Source organism: Nelusetta ayraudi, unplaced genomic scaffold, assembly GCF_046127955.1.
Source record: "Nelusetta ayraudi isolate G7.1 ecotype Tasmania unplaced genomic scaffold, CSIRO-AGI_Nayr_v1 ptg000084l, whole genome shotgun sequence".
Lineage (NCBI taxonomy): Eukaryota > Metazoa > Chordata > Actinopteri > Tetraodontiformes > Monacanthidae > Nelusetta > Nelusetta ayraudi.
In genome coordinates, this window is record NW_027466134.1 from 1,474,988 (window position 1) to 1,499,530 (window position 24,543).

Below are 24,543 nucleotides of genomic sequence, written 5' to 3' on the forward strand. Positions count from 1 at the left end.
GCGCCGCCAGAACTGACATGTTTACTCTCTTGCATGTATTTGCATTTGCGACTGCACTGACTCAGCGTGCAGCCTCCACACTTCTTTTGTAGATCTGATCAAGGTGGGAGGTAAAGCTGAACATTCAAACGGTCCTATTGAATTTTTCCGCCGCGCCCGGATGCCCCCTGTGCGACAGGCTCGTCGCATGTTTTCCTCCTGCTCCCTGGAGCACGGCTGATTATCAGACGCAGGTGTGCTGTTATTGATTTGACTTGTACATTCAGTGCAATATTTTCTGACCTATGCAGTTCTTATTTATTCTATCCATTTATTTTTTCCACCACCACACTTTTAAATTATGCAGCGTAGCAAAGATTGCTGTACTCCAGAGCGACGACATTTCATTGTATTACAAATCACTGCTGTGTTTACTTTTGCGATGACAATAAAGAAATTTAAGTCTTGTCAGTTAGCTTGACTTTGCAAACAATAGGAGGACCAGAGCCGCATGCAGCACTAACGTGGCTTAAAAAGAGGAACAGCGGTGAGAAACAACAAATTACAAATACCTCATTAGTCATTACCGTACTGAAGCAGATTGTTCAAGTATTTGTATTTCTTTTTTTTCGTAAGTATGAAGAGTGTGAATACTTTTGCCACCTCGGCTTAAAGGGCTTTAAAGAATAAAAAGCAGCAGGACTTCACCTCGACACACGTTGCTGTTGTCCGGTTCGTAACCCGCCTTGCAGCTGCAGCTGCCGATGGGCACCATCCACTCTCCGTCTCCGTTGCAGTACAGCTTTATGGGCACGTCCACTTCCTCGGCATTGGGAATACAATTCCCCCTCGCAATGACCAGCGAAGTGGACTCCGCTCCGGTCAGCGTCTGCAAAGAAATGTTTTTTTTTTTTTTTTTTGATGCAAACGAGCAAAAGTCAGACAGGATAGCGTTCGGCTCGCTGCCGTCTGTACCTCTGGGAAGAAAGCAAAGTTCTGCACAATGCTGGGGCACTTCTTGTAGAAAACTCTGACAGCCAGCAGGGACATGCAAGCGCCAAGGTCCTGGAATGCCAAGTGGAATCCTCTGCCCTTGGACAGCGGCCCGAAACTCCGGACTTCAGTGTTCACTTTCATCAGCCTTCCGCCAAAGTCGACCTGGGAGAAACTTTCATCTGCGGCGATCGTGTCCACCTTACAGGCACAAAAGCGGAGAAAAGGGGACAAAGTGGATGAGTGAAAATCTAATTTAGAGCACAAGATCCACTGAAGTCCACTTCCTATTATTCTGCTAGCTATAATTATCACTCTGCCTCCACTACATCCTCAATAAACAACATATGTCATAGAGGGATCTGCTGCAGACAGAGTACTGCTGTGCAATACGGTTGATCACAGAGCGTGTCAAAAAGTCCCGCGTTTACAGATTTACTACCGCTGTAATTCAACAATCAGACTTTAAACACCTCGCTGCTTTTAATTACTTTGACTCGTGGACATCCACCAGTTTTAAGCGATTAGCTTCTTCTCAAGGCCTTTAAGCAGCAGACACATTTTTCTGCCCAGGTAATTCACATGAAAAAGCATTTTGCAAAGTGCTGACAGGGCAGCGGTGTGTTTGCACTGAACATGAATGTCACGCCGCAGTGAAGTGACAGTTTTACTTTCCCAAGGTTGACTTGTGCCAAATGTTTGCTCTGATAGAATGTCACCTCCATCTGCCAAAAGAATAATATCAGTGGCCGACCGCCTAGCTATCTGTGTCTCACGGTGCATAGCCGCGTTTGGGAACCGGGCAGGACATTTGTGAAAACAACAATCTAAAATGTGGCATTTGCAAAAATATCACAGATCAGTCAGCAGTAGCTGCTCTGCATTGTCAGATAAGGCACTGGCATTCCGTAACATGCCTGAAACTCGAAAATTCTAATCCGATCTTAAGAACAAAGATGATCCAAATTTTGTGCAGTTGAGTTTCAAAACTTTTCTAACACAATTTCGCATCCAGAGTACAAAAGTGCCTTAAAAGGTACAGTGTGTAAAATTCTGCCCTCTAGAGGTCAGATGCTAGATTGCAGCACTCATTCGCAGGATATCCAGCATCAAGCCAAATATCATATTAACATCTGTATGCTTCTGCTAAACACGTTACGAAAATAAAGAATGGACAGCGAAGTACAATGAAGTTCGTCCGAAACTTTTCTTGGGAAAGACCAAACCAGGCCTCAAGATTGTGGACGTCGTACCTTCAGAAAAGGTGCGTTGGCCCAATACTCCACCCCTTTGACGCCTTCGGACACGGTCCTGTCCGTCTCCAGGTAGTAGAGGTTAAAAGTCTCTTTGCACGAGCCCAGCACGTTGGGGATGGACGCGCAGTCGCGGACGGTGAAGCGGATCTCCACGTAGATGCGCTGTGCCGCCCGCCGGTCGATGTAGGTGGTGAGCAGCCAGTTGTTCTGGCTGGGCTCAAAGACATTGCACACCTGGTACGTGCGGATGGTGTTGAGGTTCTCGTCGTACCCGCTCACCTCCTCCCACTTGGAGGGGAGCGTGTGGAGAAGAGAGAGAGAGGAGAGGGGGTGCGTGGGGGGGGGAGGGGGGGGGGATAAGCAGGGAGCAAGAGAGGTGGTCATGATTAATGGGTTTACTCAAACCTGACACAAATTAAACTTATTCCTCCCCTGCCTCTCCACTCCCCTCCCTTATTTGCTTCCCCCCAGCTTGTTCTCTTTTGAGCAGCAGCGAGCATTCATCACAATTAGAGTCACTCGGTTCTGACGCACACAACACAAAACAGCAGACAAAACAGGAGCCACCTGGTAGCCGGCGGTATAGCTGGCCCTACGCTGGCCCTACGCAAGAGCCAGCGAGTGAGCAGAATTCAACAATTCTATATTGTTCCATCACGGGAAGAGTTGTGTAATTTGTGCGATTCCATTGACCGCATTCGTCCATTGCGGATTGGTCCGCGCGTTTCTGTTAAAAATCCATTCTGCTCTGCGTCAATAGCGGTTAATTGGTGTCACCTTGCGAGTGTAATTAAGATTTTGACAGGCTCGTTAATGGAGCTCCGTAAAGAGTGCTCAAGCTGCTTCTCCCAGGGCGACGCGTGCCGACACACACACACACACACACACACACACACACACACACACACGCGCACACTGTACACCTTCAGACATTGTTCTTACTCCGTTGGCAGGGAACGATATCCAGCCGAGCTCAGCTGTCGCCGTCCTTGTATCCATCACTGTCTCTGTCAGACAAAAAGAGAGGGGAGGGGGAAAGCAGGTTTGGAGGTTAATTAATAGTCTGTCCAGGTGCCAACTTTAGCACGCGGCAATGCAAATCATTTCAATGGAATATATGATTAGAAAAACTCCTTTCACCTTTCCTGCAGGGTTTCTCCCTTTTCAACGCGGCGAAAAGAGCCGGACAATTAATCCTGATCAAAGCTGTTTTTTTTTTTTTGTTTTTTTTTCCTTCGGTTGTGTGGTAACACGGGGAACAGAAATAGGTCACGGCGACACGAGCACCCCGCCCATTCCCCACTCCCCTCCCCCTACAAAGGTAATCTGAGTTAAGAACAACTGTCAACACATATCCATCAGGTCTTGTTGTGTTGAGAGGTGGGACGCGTCCTCCGGAAGAGCGCACCAACAGTCAAGACGTCCGTTCGACTTTGCCGCGCGTTGCCAGGCGTCACGGCAGTCGGATTGCAGGGAATTCAGCTCTGAAGTCTCACACAACCGTCCGGCCCAACTCTGACGGGAAACACGTTCAATCGCTTTCTTTGAATTGAGACGAAGGTGGGAACTCACCGAGTCAAGTTGCCCTCAAATAGTAATTAAAAGGAAGAGGAAATACAGAAAGTGAGAGTGAGCCTGGGCACAGACAGAGACTGTATTGTCTATTTGAAATAATGTTAAATATGAAGGTTATTTGATTTCAGGAGTGTCTTTTCTCTTTGTAAAACCCCAGATTCCCTGAAATAAAAAATGTATACATTTAAAAAAAAAAAAAAATAACCAATGTTGATTCAAAAATAAACAAATAAAAACATACACAATTTGACATTCTACCTTTTTTTTCCAGTTTTGATCACCTGCTATGTTACAAATGCCCATTAACTTTCATTAATTTGAAAATATTGAAAGTGGACAAGACCTCTGCTAAAACAGTGCACGCATTGACCTCCTGCTTCTGTTCACAGAAGCGCCACCATCCCACAATGAGTTGCAGTCACGTCATTTGAATGCAGTGTCGCAGCAGGTACAATTAATACTTAAAAAGTAGTCAGCACCATTGTTCAACTACAGAGTTTGGGCCAAAAGCAGCAACAGCGAGCATTAACGGCGAGCAACAGAAGGTAACCCGCCATCATATTATGAAGGTCATTATTCTGAAACCCCAGTGATACAAAAATATCTCAGTAGACCTAAAGCCAATTCATCCAGCAGTCTGGTATCCCTAAAATAAATACCCATAGCTCTGAGGGCCTTTGTTCCTCAAATATACCCTCTCAATATAGCTTCCAGTTCACCGTGTGGTTTTGGCCTCAATTAATCTAACACCAAAGTGAAGTTCAAAGCAATTAGACCCTTCAGAATAAAATTCCAACTTTCAAGTGTTGTCTGTTTTGTTACCGAGCAGATTTGCTTTTAATAAGGGTGTATGTACAATGTACATCCTGATGAACTTTTAAATTCTGGCAAACTGGGGGGCAAAATGTAAAAACAACAACAAAAACACAGTCTGGGTTGGAAACTAATGACTGGTATGAGAGCAGGGGTTTTATTTTGGAACAATAAGCCTTTGTAACAATAACGGTTTATTTTTGGGTTAAGACACAGTGGAGGAAATTCATAATATTGGGTCACTGGAAGGATGGCAGGGCACCCAGCAGAGTGAAGCAGACACTGAGGGTACACAATGCTACCCAAACAGTTGCTTCCGCTAATTACCCACCTCACTGAGAACAATTCGCTGACAATAAACAACACGAGCAATCAGAGAGGATGACGCCACTGGATCCTTTGTGTTATTACAGTTAGTTCCTAAAGTGTGAAAGTGCTGTGTACAAGCCATGCTAATCTACACCTAGAGGTGAAATATAATATGGTATAATGTCCTCTTAAATTGTGGTCGTGTGGGTCACAACTGCAAACTCTAATATTTGGTGGTCTGAGCGATGAAATTATGTGCAAAAAAAAAACAAAACAGCCAAGACTTGAGAGTTGTGATTAGACTGAACGAATGTTACGTCCAGGCAAGTCAATCAAACAGGCTGACAGCGTGATTAATTCATGGCATGTTGGCGCGCTGCCACACTAAATCTACATGATGAGGTCAATTGAATGTAAAATAAATGATATGGGGTGAGTCTGTAACGCTGTTAAGACCTCGGTCAAGGGAATCAACAGGCGTAGTGCGCTCAGTGGACGAATAAAGGCAGAAGAAAATCGAGTCATAACAGCCTTTGGATTGGGTGATGAACAATGTGTTGCTTCATTTCTTTTGAATTAGCACCAGATGATTGGAATCTTCTTCGGGCCCGTTAAGCGTAATTGCTTCCGCAACCTTGTTAATGCGGCCTTTGCTGTTGTAATGTAATGCTCACCGCCCCCCCCCCCCCCCCCCCCACACACACACACACACACACACACACACGCACACACACACACACACACACGCGCACACTCACACACACACAGCCTTTGTCAGTAAAGTTAGTCGGGAATCGCAGCAACTGCATAGAGCTGTCCTGTCTGTATAGAGCTTGACAGCACGGTGAGGCCACTCAGGAGCGCTTTGATGACTCGTCCCTGATGACACGTAGAGCGTAGATTAAAATGCTCTCTTTCGTTTTGTGCCATGTGACTCATGTTTTTTTTTGGAATTTGTCCCATTTATTATTCCAAATGTTTCTTTTATCGTTAACCCACACGTATGGTTTTAATTTCCTTTTACGTTGTGGTTGTATTGTTGAACTTCTTTTTTTTTTTTTTTTTTTTTACAAAATGATGGCTTCGCTGCTTTGGACTGAATACAATCCTGACAACAGATTTTGGCAAGTGGACAAAATTCAAATTAACCTGCACTTTTCTTGAAACTTGTTTTAGAAAATAAATAAATAAACAAATAAAAAAACACATGATACAAAATATATACTATGCACTACATTATCTGGCCACAGGCCATCATCTTCAGAATAGAGCGAATTGCTTCTCAATGAAATGAAGCTTCTGCTCACGTTCAAGCACCTTCTCGCCTTCTGGTGCGACGCGACCAAATGGATTGGACTCGTTAAAACGGCACCGGCGCGTTGGCCAGCTGACAAAAAGGGGTCCCTGAGCGCGGCGGGAACACCCGGCGACATCACACCCAGGAGAGGCGGGCGTGGGCAGGTGGACCCCGCCCCTCCCCCTCAATTCTTGACACGCTCTCCTCCTCTTGTACTCCCCTCCCCATCACTCCACCTCCTCGTCATTCACTCCTTCACCGCCACCCACCTCTTATTATTTGTTAGTGAACGAGCCTAATTTTCCAGCCCCCCCCCCCCCGAAGGTCGTTTGGGGAAATGAAATGCTTGTCACGTGAAAAACGCACTCGAGCGTCACAACGTCGGACCCGACGCTTCCTCAAACGCCGACAATCGTCGCGTCCCAATTTGTAACTTGGGTGCGTTTAGCGGCACGGGTGTCAACAAAGATCCGCAGCCAAATATAGATTGTGTTTACGTCTCCCGTCTGCATATTTTTTTTCCCGGCTCTTGATGCCTTTGAAGACCGAGTGGAGATGGAGAAAAAAAAAAAAGAAAAAAAAAAAGGAGAACGCGGTTCAAAAGAAAATGTTAATGCGGACCAAAAAAACGGGAAGAAATAAATCCACAATGTTGACAGAGAAGACGTTGGAGCGGCACATGAAGGCTTTACAAGCTCTACCTTCCAGCAAAGCCTTGCACAGAAAGGATTTGTTTCAGGGCTTCGCTTAAAGAATAGAGCGGCGGCTGCGCTCTCTCAGCCGCTTCGCCGCGCAGTCATATTTCTGTCTCCAAAACGGCAGAGTTGAATGCAAGACTTGCAGGCAATTTTAGCACACAATGCATTTAGTGAGCATTGATCCCGGCCCTAATGAAAGCAGCTGCGAGTGGCTCCCCACTAGCACGGGGGTGAATACCAGCGTTTGACATTGGAGCTGGGGAAATAATTAGGCCACAATGCAAATGTTTGATAAACTCTTTCATTTGGAATTATAATTCTTTCATTTGGAATTATAATTTCCACGGCATCCCACTGCATATCAGCCCAAATATTATTTTGCCCAACGACTTCTTTCATCTACACACCCAACGGTTGCCGGCGTATCGAACGACCTCAGTGACAGCAGCGCAGCCCTTCAGAACTGTTAGAACAATAGCAAAGCAGCACAAGAGATGCAGTACCTGGAACGTTGCCACAAGACAAAGGCGAAGCTGCTGGTGTGAAATAAAAGAGGTTTTGCTGCTGATGGCAGGTAACGAACGGCCTTGAAGCGTTCAATGCACAACTGGCATCAAAGCTATTTTTTTTATTACCTTTGAATTAGTTACTTCTAACCCGGGAACGTGTAGAAAAGGAAATCCATGAAAAGAGCCCGCCTGTGATGTAAAATTAAAAATAAAAGTTTTTGAGGTTGGAAAAAGAGAAGAAGAAAAAAAGACGCTCCAAAACATGACAGGCTCCAAAACGGATGGTGACATTCCAAACTAGCTATTTTAGGGCCATCCAAAGCCTGGAGAAGGAAGAGCTGTTTATTAAAATAAATTCGGATCAGCATATTAACCCTAGAAAAAAAACAGAAGAAGTGAATTTATACAAATCTTTGCCGACACATTTCCTTTTGATCCTCAAAATAATTGACAAAGTGGTTTTAATGCTCCTTAAACCCTTGTACAAGTACAGACAGGAAGTCTTTCTGGAAAAAATACTGGACCCAGAATTCTATCTTTCAAAGAGACGAGGACTATTTTGAGCTTATTAGAGTGCATCTGCTTCATCGGCCTAATTAAAAGGAGGCGGCGTACGCACCTCTCTGTGCATAATGGCGTATATGTTCTCATCAGCCTAATTACTTTTGACATATTGGAGGCTGAGAATGCCCACCTCCCCCATGGTGGTAGCGCAGCCACATCCGCAACCACAACCATTGAATAAGAGCAGACATTCAAGGGGGGAGAAGGGAGGAAACAGCAGGTAAATCTGAGGCGCATTGTTGCCTTGAAGACACAGTTAGAGTCTCGTTGTGCTCGTCCGGCGAGAAATAATGGAATTTCTGGCACAGATGCTGCATTAGGTGTAATTTTCGTGTTTCGCCGTCTCCCCTCTTTCTCCTCTGGAAAAAAAAAACCCAACCTCCAGGTGGCCAAAAGGCAGGTGAGGTCAGTTCATCGTCTCCCAATTAGCCTAGATTGTGTTTTAACCAGATTGATCTACAAGCTCAAAGGCACAAATTAGGATCTATATGGCTGCAAGCGTGTGTACATCTGAAGCACATGTGTGTGCGTCGAATGCATTTCCTTGGGGAGATGAATGAAAAAAAAAAAAAAAAAAAGGAAACACCACGTCTGGAAGCTTGCCAATCCGACACACACCGCTCGTGTGGCGAGCCCTCCTGGAGCGCAGGACGTCACGCCACCCCGCTGAGACGGCCGCTGACCAATCAGGCGTTGACACGGAATGACACAGAATCACGAAAGGACGAGTGAGTCACGAGCAGGCGGGCGGGCGGGCGGGCGAGCGCGCGCCTCAAGAGGGCAGATGTGCGCACGACACCGAGAGCTGCTCTTAACGCAAACACGGGAAGCCTAAATGCCACCAAATCCATTAGGAAGACAATTACGAGGCGGCGACGACGCATTTACACGCTCCCCTTCGTCGAGGACGACACTAACTGAGGCTTATTATTAATGGTTATAATTTTGAGCGCCGGTGGAAGCGGCTTCCTAACGGGCCCGCTGCTACTTCGCGTCCTGCGCGTGTCCCCGAAGCTGAACTCTGGTTCCACGCGCAGCCTGAAAAGTCGCAGCCGATCATTTCTGCGCTCAACATCAATCTGGACCGCTGGCTAATAAGCTGACCCCTGTTGTCTTAAAGGAGTCTGATCAGCAGTTCACAAAGCACACCGCATCAGCAAAAAAAAATTGCAAAGAAAACACACTCGCATACCTTAGCTGACAGCCGCAGACTCTCAGAAGTGCTCGAGGATGATTTGATTATAGCAAGAAAGTTAGAGGTGTTCTTGCTTCCGTTATGTGTAACATCAACTCATCAAAATCAACTATCAACAACTCGCTGAATGGAAAATGCGCACTTTGCATCTTCTATTCGGCGTTTAGCACAGACAGGCTGCTGAACTGTGGTTTAAAAAGGGAAGCAAATGACAGGAAATGCATCACCTGGGAACCCAAGTGTCTCTGTTGCAGGATTCTGGGATTCTACTGGGTGTTCATGCATGTTCTTCTGATTCTCTTTGATTCTTTTCGTAGCTGATTTTTCTTTATTTTTCTTTTTTTTAAGGCTTGACCAGGCCAAAGCAATTTAGGATGGAATTTAATTTATGATGACACAATTGTTAACCTTTCTCAATGAAAAACGATCAACTATCAGCTGAAAAAAAGCTATTTCCCGCTTTTGCTGCAACAAAAAAAAAAGAAGACCCTGATCTGTTTTTCAATACGAAGGCACCAAAAAAAAGCTTTTGATGGGTGAGCATCATTTCTGACTTGAAATTTCAGCCATCCAGGAAGGTAATTGCGGATGAAGGCTGTTGTGTTTTCATAACCTCTACATTGCTGGTGTTCTGTTGCTGTTGAGACCACTTTCACACGGTCTCGTCTGGGATATAAGGGTCTTGAGAGGATTTCAAAAACCAGGCAAGCTGATCCTGGTGCAGCATCGTCATTATGACACACCTTTTTGAAATAGACCGGTAAAATGCATCTACTTCAAAAAAAATGTGGGAAAATGACCTCTTTCACTCACATTATCTATCTGCAGGCAACAAAATTCAATGTCAAATCAAATTCTGCTATACAGTCCACAATGAGTTCTATGGATTTTATGCTCGACAACTAAGCTTCAATATGATGCTTTTTGTTCTACAACTCATGAAAGTGTCAACAGTTTTTTTTTTTCAGTCTTGGTTTCAGTTTTGACTTTGTCTCGTCTTTCTACTTTTTACATTAAAAAAAAAACAAGCTCATTACTTTTGTGTTTGAAAGTGTGTAAAAGTCACAGATTCTGTTAAAGAAATTCACTTGTGGTATGTATGGTTGTTGTTGACTGATGTGGAGTTATTAAAAACTAGGCTGTTGTTTAGTTTAATATAAGTATGGATCATTCCAATCATATTTTAGAGGGAGATTATTTTAGTGCCTTTTGGGGTCACAGTTTAAAACATTTTTGGAGAAAAATAAAATGAAACGATATTGGTTATCGTTTTTAAAAGTGTAAATTAGTCTGTGAAAGCAAATGTACTGTTCCATTAATTACTTTTGGTCTTCACAAAGAGAACTGTTACAGTGAACAAAGGAAATAATGAATTTTAAGCTAAAGCAGGAGTTAACAAAGAGCTTAAGAAATTATCTACTCCGGTTAAATCTTCATTTCCCCCATTTTGCCCAGTCAGTTGGTAACCTTTGTTTGATGGAACCAACCAATCTGTGCAAACCCTGCTCTTTGCCCCACCACTCTTCCGTAGCAAAGGACCTTGGAACAAAATCATTTGAGAAATTCAATTGGGGTTGCTGAATTGCTCAGCGTTCAGGGTTTACCAGCTGCTAAATAAGGTGCAAAGCCTCTTAAAGTATTTTTGATTCGAGCTTCCGTCAGCTTTATTCATACTCAGGCACATTTTGAGTTTGTGTGAAAAGCAACACTCCATCCCACTACGGACGGAAAACTGCGGCACATGACGATAACGAATGGAGCGCTTAATGTAAACAACAAGAAGAAACAAAAAAACCCAACCCAAAAAACATCTTCACAGTGCTTTTTCTGGGTGTTTTTTTTTTTTTTTTACTTCCAATATTCCAATAAAAATTCCAATATTGAGCTTAAACATACTGAACAAAATAATTTTACATTATTTTAAGCAGCAAGCAAAGGACCCGGAAGAAAGCAGTCTGAGAGCGATGTCTGTGCTGCTAAGTTGCTGCTGAGCGTCGCAGTACATTTCACAGCTATGAAGCCAGATATTTCCCTGTTGGTGGCTTGAGACGAGACAGCGCTAAAATTGGAGCGATTACTGCACTCGTGTGCGGTAATTGAGTGACCAGATTTATGTATCAGCATGAATACTAATGCTGCTCCACATGTAAATACGCAGCTGCTTGGTGAAATCAGTCACTGTGTCGGATTTGCGGAGCAGTTCCTCCCCACCGGCAGGCAAAAACGTTCATCGATGCTCCCTTTTCTGTGAGAAAAAAAAAAAAAAATCATGTTTTTCAATATTGTGAAAATGTCACATATTTGACATCTCAGGAACTCTGAGCCAGAGAGCCATCTAAAACTGAGTCGCTTATTTCATTTCATTCAAATGAAAAACGCCCTTCCCGGACTTGGTTTGCGCCCCCTTAAGATCACTTTTTTTTTATTTCATAGAACTCAGAACCACCCAATCCTGGAGCCGACAATCGACCTCACACTTTGAAATTTGACTGAACAACGGGCGATAATTTTTCACAGATCTGATTTTCTCCTCCCTCACTTCATTTTCACTTCATTTTCGTTCTGGTGTAAATCAACTGATAAGCCAGAAGTAGAACGTCCACAGTGCTCGTTGGACACGTGTCTTGGGTGCACCTCCTGAATTGCTCTTCAAACGGTCATTTCAGAGTTCATCATCTTTTGACAGTGACAGGAGGAAACGCACCACATTTTAGAGCGTTTGGTCCTGACGGAGGTCGGACTCGGACCAGTTGGTCTTCAAGGTCCTGGTGCTCATTTCTCTTGGGGCGACTGCTTCATTCAAACACGTCGCCCTCAAAAAGAAAATCCTCGTTCAGATCAGCCCGACTGAGCAAGGCAACTATATCAAATGCACCCAGAAAGCTTGTGCAGAGAATACAGATCAAGCAGCCTATGTATTCTCGCTGCTGACTCATTTGTGTTTGTGGCGCTCCAGAAGCTGAGGCGGGGCCGGGCCGCCGCGTTAAAAAGCACAAGCAAGCTGTCACACGGTGGCACTCGGCGGCGCCGCGCTCTCCTATTCAACGCGCTTCTCACACAACACACAAGCGCACGAGTTCGGCGGCGGACTCGCAATCCCCCCCTTCATCCCCTTTTCCTTTCTGTGGCCTCCTCCTCCTCTTCCGCCACCGCCGCAGCCGCCCGGCTCGTTCCCCACGCGCGCATCTGTTGTTCGCGGGTCTGACCTAGAAAAATTGTGGTGTCAAGATTTCACTTGATGAGAGAGGACGTGCTCATCACGGCTGAAGGAATCGCTGCGCCACAGAAACCGTCTGTCTCAGCTTTTCAGGAAGGGAGGGAGCAAACAAAACAAAAAAAATGAGTGAAGGAAGAAAAAAAAAAAAAACGCCGTGTATGCCCTCATCTGATGGCTCTGCATTTCAATGGATTTAGCGGTGCAGTTCCTGGGTGTTGAGTTTTCATTACTCTCGTCTTGGATTTTGCTCGAATCGCAGCAAAAACAGAGACGTGAAGCTGCAGGTTTTGCGGTATTAAAAGACGAAGAAGATGCCCAGAGTGTGCAGAGTCTTTACTGTGGACGCTCGTCATCGAGTGTTAAGGCAACAGGGTGTGTTAGTCACTGTAAAATAAAATATATAAATGAGGTATTGTCTTTTAGTAAAAGGGAACGGAGCGGCAGAAAAATGAGAACACGCCTATTTTTAGCGCTCCACAGTGATGAAGCCTGTCGTTGTTTCTTTCTTTCTCTGTCTTTCTTTCTTTCTTTATGGGCTGTCTGGAAGAAAACTTCACATGAAATGGTGCAAGCTCCCACAAAAGACAAACCTTGTCACTCACACTTACACACATACACACACTTGTTCCCAGACACCAGCTCTGCGAGAAGCATCCAGTCTGTGACTGCGGCAGAATCCTTTGTGACAAACACAAGAAGGAAGTGGGCCCATCAATGACACACACACACTTTCTTTTTTTTTTTCCCAAGAGAACGACGCCCGCTGTGAAAACGTCGAGAATCCGGCCCGACATGCCATCGTTAAGGTGGAGGTTCGACAACGACAACAACACGTGGCACCATGACGCGGCAGGAGAACTTCGGTGCCACGTGAGCGGAGGCGGGTGAGTTGAGGTGAGCTGCCTGCGGTTGAAAGCAAGCAGCGGGACGCAAACGCTGTAGTTTCAACAATGCCGGGAATTTAAAAGCAAAGGTCCAAAAATGGAAATGATTCTTTTTGGTTGAGCTCAACACGCACCACATTTACATTGATGGTATTCCAAAATAAGGTCCTTCACGCACACAAACTGACACACAACAACAAAATGACAATAGAGAGCGGGGCAAGCGTGACTCACCATGCACTCTAGTACAAGAGGTTGGTTAGTTAGTGGTGGTGTATCGAAAAATTGAAAATATCAATATCAGTCTTGGTGTCAGTATTGATTGAAATTAGTGTAACAAGAACATTCCTACAGACTAGGTCTCAAGACTTCTGCTCTAGAGGTGCGAGAGGATAGATTGGATAGTGTGGACATGCATTTTCTATTTACATAAAATGCCCAAATTGTGTCATGGGTTTTAATTTCTGAACGATCCAAATGGTCTTAAAGATCCCTGAAAAAAGTAAAAATCCATTCAGATTTAGCCTTATTTAAAAAAAAGTATTGCTATCTGCAATATTGACCCTGTATATATTTGGTTTTATATGAAAACCGCAGCAGGTACATTTGAGGTATTCACACGTCTTAGGAAGTTGTTTAAACCTGACTAACCTGAAAAAGAGAGGAAGAGAGGAAGAACTCAAAACGTGATGTAACACAGCATTTGATGGTTCGCAGTCCAGATATTTGGCCGCTAGTTATGGCAGCTTAGCATGCACCAGTGCGAGTGCACCACTCTCTCGTTTTAATATCGCTGCAGTCCCTTCAAGGTGTTATTCAAATCAGACGCCATCCCTCCGTGATGTAAGCGATGCTCTCGCTTCTTTCTGACAGTTTTAAGCTCAGGGTAGCGCAGAAAAAAAAACAAAAAACGAGGTCAACGCATTTTAAACAAACAAGCTTATGTTCTCAAGCAATGTCAAGTTTTCAAAATGCAGCTGCATATTTCTTTCTTTTTAAAGGTTACACAAAATGTATTGCAACCACTATTAGGAGGATTTGGGAAGCGACAACACCAGCACTTGAGCAGCGTTCAAGGAGCAACCACAGGAGAAACAATATGTCCAGGGGAAAAATTTCCCTAAACTAACTCGATGAGCCGGGTGGAACACGACCCAATTCTCCCAAAAAGTAATTGGGCGATTGCTCTGCCTGTCGCGTTAAACAGTGGATGAATCGAATTCCTTTCCTGGCAGTTCAGCAAAGTTTGCAATCGTGCAAGGTTTTCTGTTGGTGCACAGGGTCTGTGCCAAGCATTTGCCAATGATGTTTTGGACGGTGTTGAAGTCTTCTTGGTGCAGGTCCTGAGGAGGCAACAGTCTTCACTGCACCAGACTCTGTCAGCGTCGCCAGGAAGCAACGGTGTGTTGTCATTTTGTACACAAGGACTGAAAACTCTTGTTGAGAAGGCTCCCAGCAACTTCTTGAATGAATGCAGCAGGAAAAATTTGAGCTCTGCGGCTCACTTTCAAAGCTAAATAGAGAATACATCCTCATCATCAGCGTCACGCGTCTTATAGAATTTCTGTATATTTCTGTGTGCGTGTGTGTGTGTGTGTGTGTGTGTGTGTGTGTGCGCGCGCGCGCAAATATGAATATAATTCCATATCTTCTTATGTGCAAACAGCACTTTGAGACGCCCGTGGATGTGATTCAGTGCTTTGCAAATGAATGGTTGATTGATTGATATATGGAGATATTAACAACAGATGAGAATCTACAGTATTAGTGTCTGAAAACCATCACAAATAATGACGTTTAATATTAATCACCTCGAGAATGCTCACGGTTAAAAATAGGCCTAGAATAATGGAAATGATGTCCCCAAATCCAGCCAAGCTTTAGGAACCAAATGTTTTCGCCTCTGAGGTGCCCGTCAGAAGTGAAAGATGAGCCACACAGTGAAGCATCACAGCCTGCAAACAACAGCATTTAATCTCAGAGCTCTGGCATCAAAGCTCGAATCCCACACATTTTGCATCAAATTAATCTTGAGTAAACACGTTTCCATTTTATATCTCTGCACGTCAGCCGACAACAATTTGGAACGCCACTGGAGGCGTTTCAGGTGGAACATCAGAGTACTCTGAGATCATAAAAGTCTCATGTAAGAAGACAGGTTGGTCCCAGCAAAGAATATGACACTTTTTAAGTGAACCGTAACAGTGATCTGGTCTTCAGCATGTGGACGAATGCACACATTATATTTTCCATTTACCATTTCATAAAGTTGATGTTTACCCTTTTTTTTTTTTTTTGCGAAAACTTCTCAATCAAGAGTATTAAAATAAATGACCAACTAATTGAAAACTGTTGATTAGACTGAAAAAGAGGATTTTCATTTTTTGTTATTGTTGTTTTAGCAAATTAGTCATTAATTTAGTTAAATTAGTAAATATTTTCCTAAAATATTACTTTTGTAGATTTTGGTTAGATTACAAGAAACATCTTACAATTAGGATTTGCTTTGTGTTGTGCTGCAGGTAAGGAATATAGTGGCAAACACTGTTTAAAGGCCAAGTGCATTTGATTTAGTGCCACCTAATGGACAGAAGAAGTGCAACAAATCCCTTTCTCTGATGTCCCCGCTTGATTCCATATCTTTCTCATATGAGCTGCGATATCAATATAATTACAAAAGCACCACCACAGTAAATTCCTGATCTGGATTGACAGGTGGTGGCGCTATAGGCCATCTGGCAAAACGGGTCTATCTGCTTTCTATAACATCCATCATAATCTCGAATTCCATTTTATGCCAGCAGATGCATTTAAACGGTATTGTTGCAGAATATTGAAATGTGAAGTTATAACTGGAATAACAGCTACACAACACATATAAATACACACACACACACACACGCACACACACACACACACACACACTAAGGTGTTGTGCTGTTTGTCTTCCGCAGAGTTCAATATCACAAACTGACAGGTTAATACATTCAGGTTGAATCCACTGTTTGCTTTACTGACATTTATACAAGGACAGACAGGACCTGGGACGCCACTCAGCGTTTGCCAAAATACAATTAAAATAGTGGGGGAGGGAGGAAATAACAGACAACGTTGTGTTTTCTAATGTGAAGCCTTAGGGATGGTATACAAAGTTGATCATTATGAACTCAAGCTTTGAGCGTGAGGGTGTCTAATTATCTCATTTGAATTTCATTTGGAGGGGGACCATTCGTCACGGATCTGTTTATCGCATGTCAGCGTGCGCTTCCTCCCGTCTCCCCCGGGGGGCCCCTGCATAAAGGGAGAACGTGAACAAAGAGGAAATAGTATCAGCCGACCACAGACCCGTGAGGCTCCTGCTGCATTGCCCCTCCCCTCCTCCCCCCCTTGCTGGTGTCAATCTATCGCTGGGTCAATCTGTTGACAGATGTTCCAGCCTGGAGGACGTCCACCAGCTCGCTGAGATACCTTATGGTAGCGCCGAGTGCGCAACATGGCTACGCGAGACACATGCTCACACCGTGTGGAGCCGCACACAAAACCTGAGTCAGTGGAAAACGCAAAACAGGACTGAGCGTTTACTGGCCGCGAAACACAACTCTGAGGCAGGACGGGCAAAAATGATTGAAAAGTTTCATAAAATTCATAAGTTTACTCGTTTTATTACTTTCTGCAGCTTGGAGACTCCAGTTACTCCAGCACATACGGAACAAGTCCAAGAAATTACATTTTTAGGCATGATAATGATTCTCAACCCCGGAATGTTAAATGCGTTGCTTCCGTTGGTGGACCATGACGTGGTTGCCATGGCTGCAGCACAATCCTTCAGGGCAGCTCCCAACATCAATGTGACGTTTACTAAAACTGACTTTTTTTGCCACTCGCCCGCTGAGATTGTGACTCTACGCATTAACGTCCGCTGCCTTTTTTTTGTAGGTCAAGTTTGTCATCCATCCGCAGGTTAAAACTTCTGCAACGTGGACATTTTCCAGCCCCAACCCCACATTACGTTCTAACCCATCTCAATATTTTTAGCTTCTTGACCATTTGCTCACATGTTTTGTTATGGCCAAGAAATCAACAGGCAGCAGTGGATGCAGAAAATAAACAAAGAATCCAAATCTCCTTTGTGTCATTTTACAATGAACAAATATCATTTTCATAGTTCTTTCTCCTGGTTTCCATGCAGTCCATCTTCAATCTGGTTTGACTGGTTTTCTGACGGGATCTTAGAATACATCATATAGCACCATTAGCAATTTTAAACTAGACACTTAGAGTATTGTTGAGACCAATTCCTCTGGTTTGTGAGCAGTTGAATGGCCGATGGTCTCTGCGCTCGTTTTGTGTAAAATTGCGGTTTGTTTCGGATGACCGAGTCAAACGCCGTCGGCAAAGACGGCTTTTACATCCCCAGTTCTGGAAAAGTTGTGGTCTTGCGTGAAATGTCAATCAAAGCAGAATTTGCAAAAGCACTGCAAATCTTGTAAATCAATAATAGAAGAACAAGTCCAACATTAAAAGTGAGAAGGGGATAAAACAATTCTAAGAAAGGAAGAAAAAAAAAACAGCAACTTTGAATTTGATGCCAGCAAATCCTTTCATAAAAAGTTGGGCGGCGGCCACAAAGGGTTGGAAGAAAAAGCGTAAAAAAAAAAAAACAACATAGCCGTGGGAACATTTCTCCACCGATAAGGTCAATTGGCAATGGGTTATCGACATGATCGGGTATAAAAAGAACATCTTAGAGAGGCAAAATTAAATATGAATAGAGGATCCCCAGTCTGTGAGAAACTGCTGCTGAAATTGTGGAGCAATCTCGGAATAATGCGCCTCTTTACAAAAGAGCAGAAACCTCGATCACCACATCATCTACAAGTCATAATGTCATCAAAAGATTCTGACAATCTGGACGAATCTGAGTTAGCGAAGAACGAAGCACCAAAGAAAAAGACAATATTTGATGGCCACGGCCTTCAGTCTCTCTGGATGCAGAGCATTAAAAAACACTTTTAACTCTGGACATCGCTGCAAAGGCTCAGGAAGACTTCCACAAATCAGAACGTGTGAACACAATTTGCTGAGCCATCCACAAACACAGGTTGATGCAAATAAAAAGTCGTGCGTGAACATCAGGCATCGGTCTTCTCTGGACCAAAGCCCAGTGAAAATGGACTGAAGCCAACAGTCAAATCAGAGAAATCAAAGCTTCAAGCTCTTTTTTGGAAACCACAGAACCAGAATAAAGAGGCTGGTAATCAGCGCTCACTTCAAAAGCCTGATCGTATGGAGGTGCATTAGTGCCATGGGCAGCTTGCAGATTTGGAGAGTCGCCACTTACAGTGAAAAGCACACACAGGTTTTCCAGTAACGCTGAAGCTGTTTCAACAGCCGGGCTTCATGAGGTCAGAATCTGGAGACTGAAGTGGCCCCACCTGCAGACCAGACCACCGCACCAAATTAAAACAGATGAGCCCATCACACAGGAAGGTGAAACTCCAGCCACTGGGCTCCCCAGCAGCCAGATAGTTCCAGACTGTAATTAAAAGAGGAGTTGAATATGAACTGGGGATGGGTTGTTACATAAATACAAGAAAGGTTAAAAAAAAAAAAAAAAAGACACTTGATTGTTTTGAAGTGGCTTAAATTATAAGTAATTTTTCATTCAACTTCTTTAGTTGCGCTTCAGTCTTTCCACAGATGCATACATACAGGACCGTATGTCTATCTAAAATCACTTTAGACACCTTGGGCACAAATCTGGATTTTTTTTTTTTTTTTTTTCCTTTCTGCACTGACAACAAGCCGTTTGCTTGCTTAACCTGACAATGAGTCGTTTGTTCCTGTTGCCATGTTTTTAGCCAAATTGCATCAACTTACGCGAGTCGATTCAACAAATGCACAAGGTGAAGCGAGACGTAGGTCACTTTGAAATGTGGGCGTCGTGACCTGCGGTTGGAAGACTCAGCCAAACTTTCCCTTGACCGGTTGTAACCAGACGACTCATCAGCTTCTTAAATTCACAGCTGATCCCAAGCGAAATGGATTTCTTTTTTATCTGCAGTTTGTTTGTTTTTAATCTCAGGCACAAAATGTTTCAGAATGAACCACTTCAACCATTTCACAGCCTCTTTTTACATAATTAAATGCTGAGAGGCCAATTTTCACTGTTTGGAGAGGTGCTGTGGAATAAAAAGTGCCCAACGCTGTGCACGCATAAGAAAAACTCTTCAAAATCCATTTCTCCATCCAAAGGAGGCATCAGGTTCATGCAACAGAGGAGCAGAGTCCAGTGTGGGATGGGGAGAGCGGAGCTGCAGTCGGCCCAAAGGTCTCGTGTACCGCGCGGCTATTTTCTGACGACGGAGCAAATTCTGCAGGCGAACTAACGGCAACACGAGCACACGCAAAAAACAATTTCAGCTATGCGAGGGGATGCGTTTTTTTTGCCCCGGCTGCGGGACCTTCTGGCTCCTCAGAGGTGGAAATGCGAGACGCGAAGGGGATCAACTCGCTGCCGGGAGGGAGATGAAAGGCTGGAGGGAGAGACGAGGCTTAAAATGTGAAATCTTCAAACTGGAGGAAAAAGACGCAGAGAGACGCTTCAGAGATCCCCGTCCTCGCCTTCTGTCTTCATACCTTCAGCGTCACTTTGATTTTTTTTTTTTTTTTTTTTCCCAGAACGGTGATCACCAGTGATGGGAAGATGTGTGTGTGTGTGAGAGAGAGAGAAGAGAGAGAGAGAGAGAGAGAGAGAGAGAGAGAGAGAGAGAGAGAGAGAGAGAGAGAGAGCGTTTCCAGTGTGCACTCAAGCGATGTGCTGCGGCTGACCAAGCACCAACACTTGACTTTGACTGGCACGCACACGCACACACACACACACACACACACACACACACACACACACACACACACACACACAAGCGGAGCGTTCGACCTGCTGTCACAGAGATGTCCAGCGTCTCCACCTGCATCGACCCAGCTGGCTGCATGTATGAAACACTTTTTCAGCTGCATCTCCACCTCTGCTCCCCCTGACAGCCGTCTTTTCCCACAACCGGCTTCTCAAAACTGTTTGTTTTTTATTGTTATTTATTTTCATTGCCATTCAAGTCGAAAATTCTTTTTTTCATCCTCAAGAAATACAATCTGATTAGCTCCTATTTTTTTATGGAAATTCATTGTAATAGCTACTTCATGAATATTAGAGAACCATGCTGTGTTGTGTCTGCTGGGATGTTTTCTTTATTCGTTTATTTAAGCTTTCAAAAAAAAAAGTTAAATACTTTGCGTCAACAGATTTTCCGTGAAAATCGTCAGCATCGTCGTTGTTCAAATCTCGTAAAGCCAATCATAATGGAGTCTCGGCAAGAGATCAAATGTTAAGACTGAAAAAAGAAGGAAAAGGAAAAAAAATAAATACATGTATTTGATGCCAGAAATTCATCGATGAAAAATTGGGCTGGGTGCCAGGAAGGGTTGGAAGAAAGAAGTGCGCACATGAAACAAAACAGCCGTGGGAACATTTTGCAACTAATAAGGTTATTGGCAATGTGTTAGTCACATGACTCGGTGTTAAAAAATGTAAAAAAAAAAAAGAGAGAGAGATAAAAGCTCTCATAAGTAAAGATAGTCAGAGGTTCCCCAGTCTGTGAGAAACTGCTCGTTCAAAAGCTGGAATAATTTCACCTCCTCCAACATTAAAAAAAAAAAAGGATCGTGAACCAGGAAAATCTGACTGGTGGTTCACTGCCTTTTCAATAACTCGCATCGACACAAGTCTGACAAGTGTTTACCACCTCGGCAAGCGGCTGAGCAGTGCGCCGGTGCGGCCATTTGACATTTACGTTGAGCGATGATTTGCTTTCAGGCTAAATGAGCATTGATGAGACGCCACAAGGTTCAGCGTGAGTTCGGAGACGTGGAAGGGAAACGGCTGCGTGGAAAAACAGCCGCAAAGGGCAAGAACGCAGAGTCGATTAAAGGGAAAGAAAAGCCTCTCACATGTAATTCTCACAAAGTACATAAATTACATGAATGCTCACATTAACCAGTGGAAACGCCCAGTCAAGACTGGATGCATAGTGTTGTGTTGTAAGTCGCATTCTCAATCTAGTCTGCTCATTCTGACCTCTGACCCCTGACATCAACGAGGCCTATTACCTCCACACAACTGCTGCTCACTGGATATTTTCTCTATTCTGGGGCACCAGTCTGTGTAAACCTTGGAGATGCCTTGTTGTGACGATCAGCAGTTTGGGAAATACTCTCTCCGCCCCGTCTGGCACCAAAAACCGTGTTGCTGCCGTTTGATTCGCTAATTAGCGCTTCGTGTTAACAAGCAATTGAACACTGTACCTGACAAAGTGGTTGGTGGGTGTGTAGAGGTGTGGTTGACATGGTAAAACCAACTTTCCTGGCTTGTATATTGATTAAACGCTGGATGTGAGTGTTCCATTGATCGAAGCAAAGACACAGGCTGGCCAGCGAGTCTGGAGATTTTATATTTGGCATTGTCTGAAACTCAGAGATGCTGCAGAACACTGCGGTGTTTACTCTGGATATTGCAGCACGTGCTCAGGCCAGCACCCGTGTAAAAAATTCATCTTCTCGCTGCACGGTGAAGAAAACGTGTTAAAACGCAGAAGTGTCCGGGTTGACTTGTAGCTTAACGCTCACGCACGCGCACGCGCACACACCACACACACACACACACACACACAGACAGAGACACACAGACACTCACACCCACAGTGTATGTTTGAGTGAATTATTGATTCTGGCTCAGGACCAACATGTTGGCAGCCATCTCCTCCAGTCCACATCTTTTCTCTGCCTTTTCAAACGGTCGGTGACAATAAAATTCAAACCTCGCAGCCAGTAGCTGTCACAGCCACTCTTGCCTCACTTTTAGTGTTCGGGTTGATCGTATGGACTAGTGATGGGCGATGACACATTTTTCCAATTCGATACAATAATCAATATTTTTGGGGTCGATATTTCGATATCGATATCAAAATCAAAACACTTTTTGGTTTGTAATTTTTGCAATAAATAAAAAGTAAAAGAAAACGCAAGAGTAGGACCAAGCAACACTTCTGCGTGCCGACTGCCGAGCGTGTGCACTGTGCAGCCGCAGTGGGCGTTGGTGCCTTACAGTAGTCGGAGGTAAGTCGCCGTGGCTGTGGTCAAAAACAAATATATACTGTACACATCGATATTTTCTTACAATTATCGATACAAAACTTTACTCTGAATGGCGATTGATATATCGATAAAAATATCGTTATGTCGATAAAAATATCGATATGTACATCACTAGTACGGACTACATATTTACCCAGTGAGGAATCTTCTGTGCCTTAGTAAAATAGCAGTAGCAATATAGTGAAGGACTTCCTTGAATGAATTTTGCCAATGATTTTAGAACGGACTGACTATTTAGTAAACTTTAACCATGTAACAGGATGGAGTCAGTATTGAAGCGAACATCCTGTGGCTAATCAGGGATGGGACCAGACGTCCCTCTAATGTTGACAGTGACTGACAACCACGGCACGTTCAAAGCCACTTAAATCCTATCCCATGAAGCGGGAGGATGTTCTGATGTTCGCTTTGAACTTCAGCAAGTCGTCGTCGTCGCCATGTCGACGTGCCTAAATCCTCTGAGCCGCTGCAATGTGATTGGCTGATTAGCCATTGGGCTTTACCCAAGCCCAAAGAAGAGCACTTCACCTCATAAAGTGGCCATGAGTGTGAGTGCGTCTCAGGAAATCTCGGAAATGTTTTTCTTGGGGATGTTTATATCGTGGGAGGCAGTGCCACTGGGGTCCAAAAAAAGTTCTGACAATGGGTGGAAGAGTGAAACCTTAAATTCTACAAATGTTTCAAATTGCAGTATAGGTTTCATTTGCAAGCCGTCTATCTGTTGCTCTAAGTCTATCTGTTTGTTCAGGTGTCTCTCCAGCTTCAGCCTGGACACTTAGTGCTCTTTGTTTAAGTTGCCACAAGGCTAACCACCGAGATTGTTTTCTACCTTCGTCACTTTGCTTCCTGTCCTCCTCCATCGCTCTGCACCCTTCTAAGGAGATTTGGAATCAAAAATCGCGTCGCACGGAGTACAACTGTCGAACTGAAATTGCCGTCTCGCTCTGCTGCCCGTCTACTCTGCCCCGGTTTCCGCTGTAACCCGCCTGCCTACACGTATTGAATTTACCTTGGAGAACGAGGAAAAAAGGTTTTCACATGCACACACACACACCCACACACACAAAAAGGCAGCGATTTGGGGTCGTGCCACGTGCACGCTAGCTGTGTTTGACATTTAGCCAGACAAAAGTGGACACTGTGAGAACACGTGCTCCACCTCAACAATGCTCTTTTTATTTCCTGTAGTCACTTCTCTGCCTGTGTGCCGACCCACCAAAGAGACCTCAGGCGTCCTTCTGAGAGCTGAAAAAGTGTGAAATGAACTGGCACCAATGGTATGAACTGAGGATATCTACTAGAGTGGAAACGATTCATCCATTGATCCACTCAAATCGATCGGAAAAAATGTTTGATTAAAACTTTCCCAAATGAAACGTGTCTCTCACATTTGAATGATATTCTTTTGCATAACCAAATAATTGATTAATCAAATTGGAGAAATCATTCAGTCGATTCATCTATTTATCTATTTATCTATTAATCTAAAATAATCGATACCTGCCGCTTTAGTATCAAGATTAAAAATAAAGAATTTCAGTGAGTGATCCAGCAGGTGACCTACTTTTTAGCATCTTTCTACGAAATTTTCTTGCAGAATATTTAACAGGCGAGCGTGTGGTGAATGAGAAGAAGATTGTTTCATTGCAGAAACACAGTCTGGGGCTAAAAATGTCCAATATCACTGGTCCAGGCGTCCAAGTTGTTATCAGAAAAGCACTTCTGTTATTTACGTGAAACAAAAACTCGAAGCAAATACTGCTCGTAGATGATATGAAGTTTATCTGGGGACTACGAGCTGTAAACAATCCAGGGTAAACAACTCAAGTACACATCAAGGCAACAGAATCAAAGAATTTATGGTCTCAACTAAAAGCCTATAAATCCATCAAGACTTTAAAATGAGCAACAACGGGATTATCGCTTATAAATTCAGCCTTTAATCACGTTGTTGCGGCGGAGAGCTAATCAGCGGCGAAAATGAATGTGTTCGCTGGCGTAATTTTTAGTCACATAAATCTCCCCCCACTCACCCTCCTACGTGTTC

At 44.0% G+C, this 24,543-nt stretch overlaps 1 protein-coding gene across 2 annotated transcripts in view; it reads right to left on the reverse strand.

Moving 5' to 3' along the window:
• The window catches only part of LOC142900666 (ephrin type-B receptor 1-like), a 92,289-nt gene that overhangs the window by 56,453 nt on the left and 11,293 nt on the right, over window positions 1-24,543 (reverse strand). For both annotated transcript variants that reach the window (XM_076045075.1, XM_076045074.1), the window contains exons 2-5: window positions 3,171-3,235; window positions 2,226-2,516; window positions 955-1,173; window positions 688-868 (exon numbers count right to left, since the gene is read on the reverse strand). In XM_076045075.1, the coding sequence (XP_075901190.1) occupies window positions 688-868; window positions 955-1,173; window positions 2,226-2,516; window positions 3,171-3,227 (748 nt within the window). In that variant the 5' untranslated portion in view covers window positions 3,228-3,235. The remainder of the gene's footprint in view (window positions 1-687; window positions 869-954; window positions 1,174-2,225; window positions 2,517-3,170; window positions 3,236-24,543) is intronic.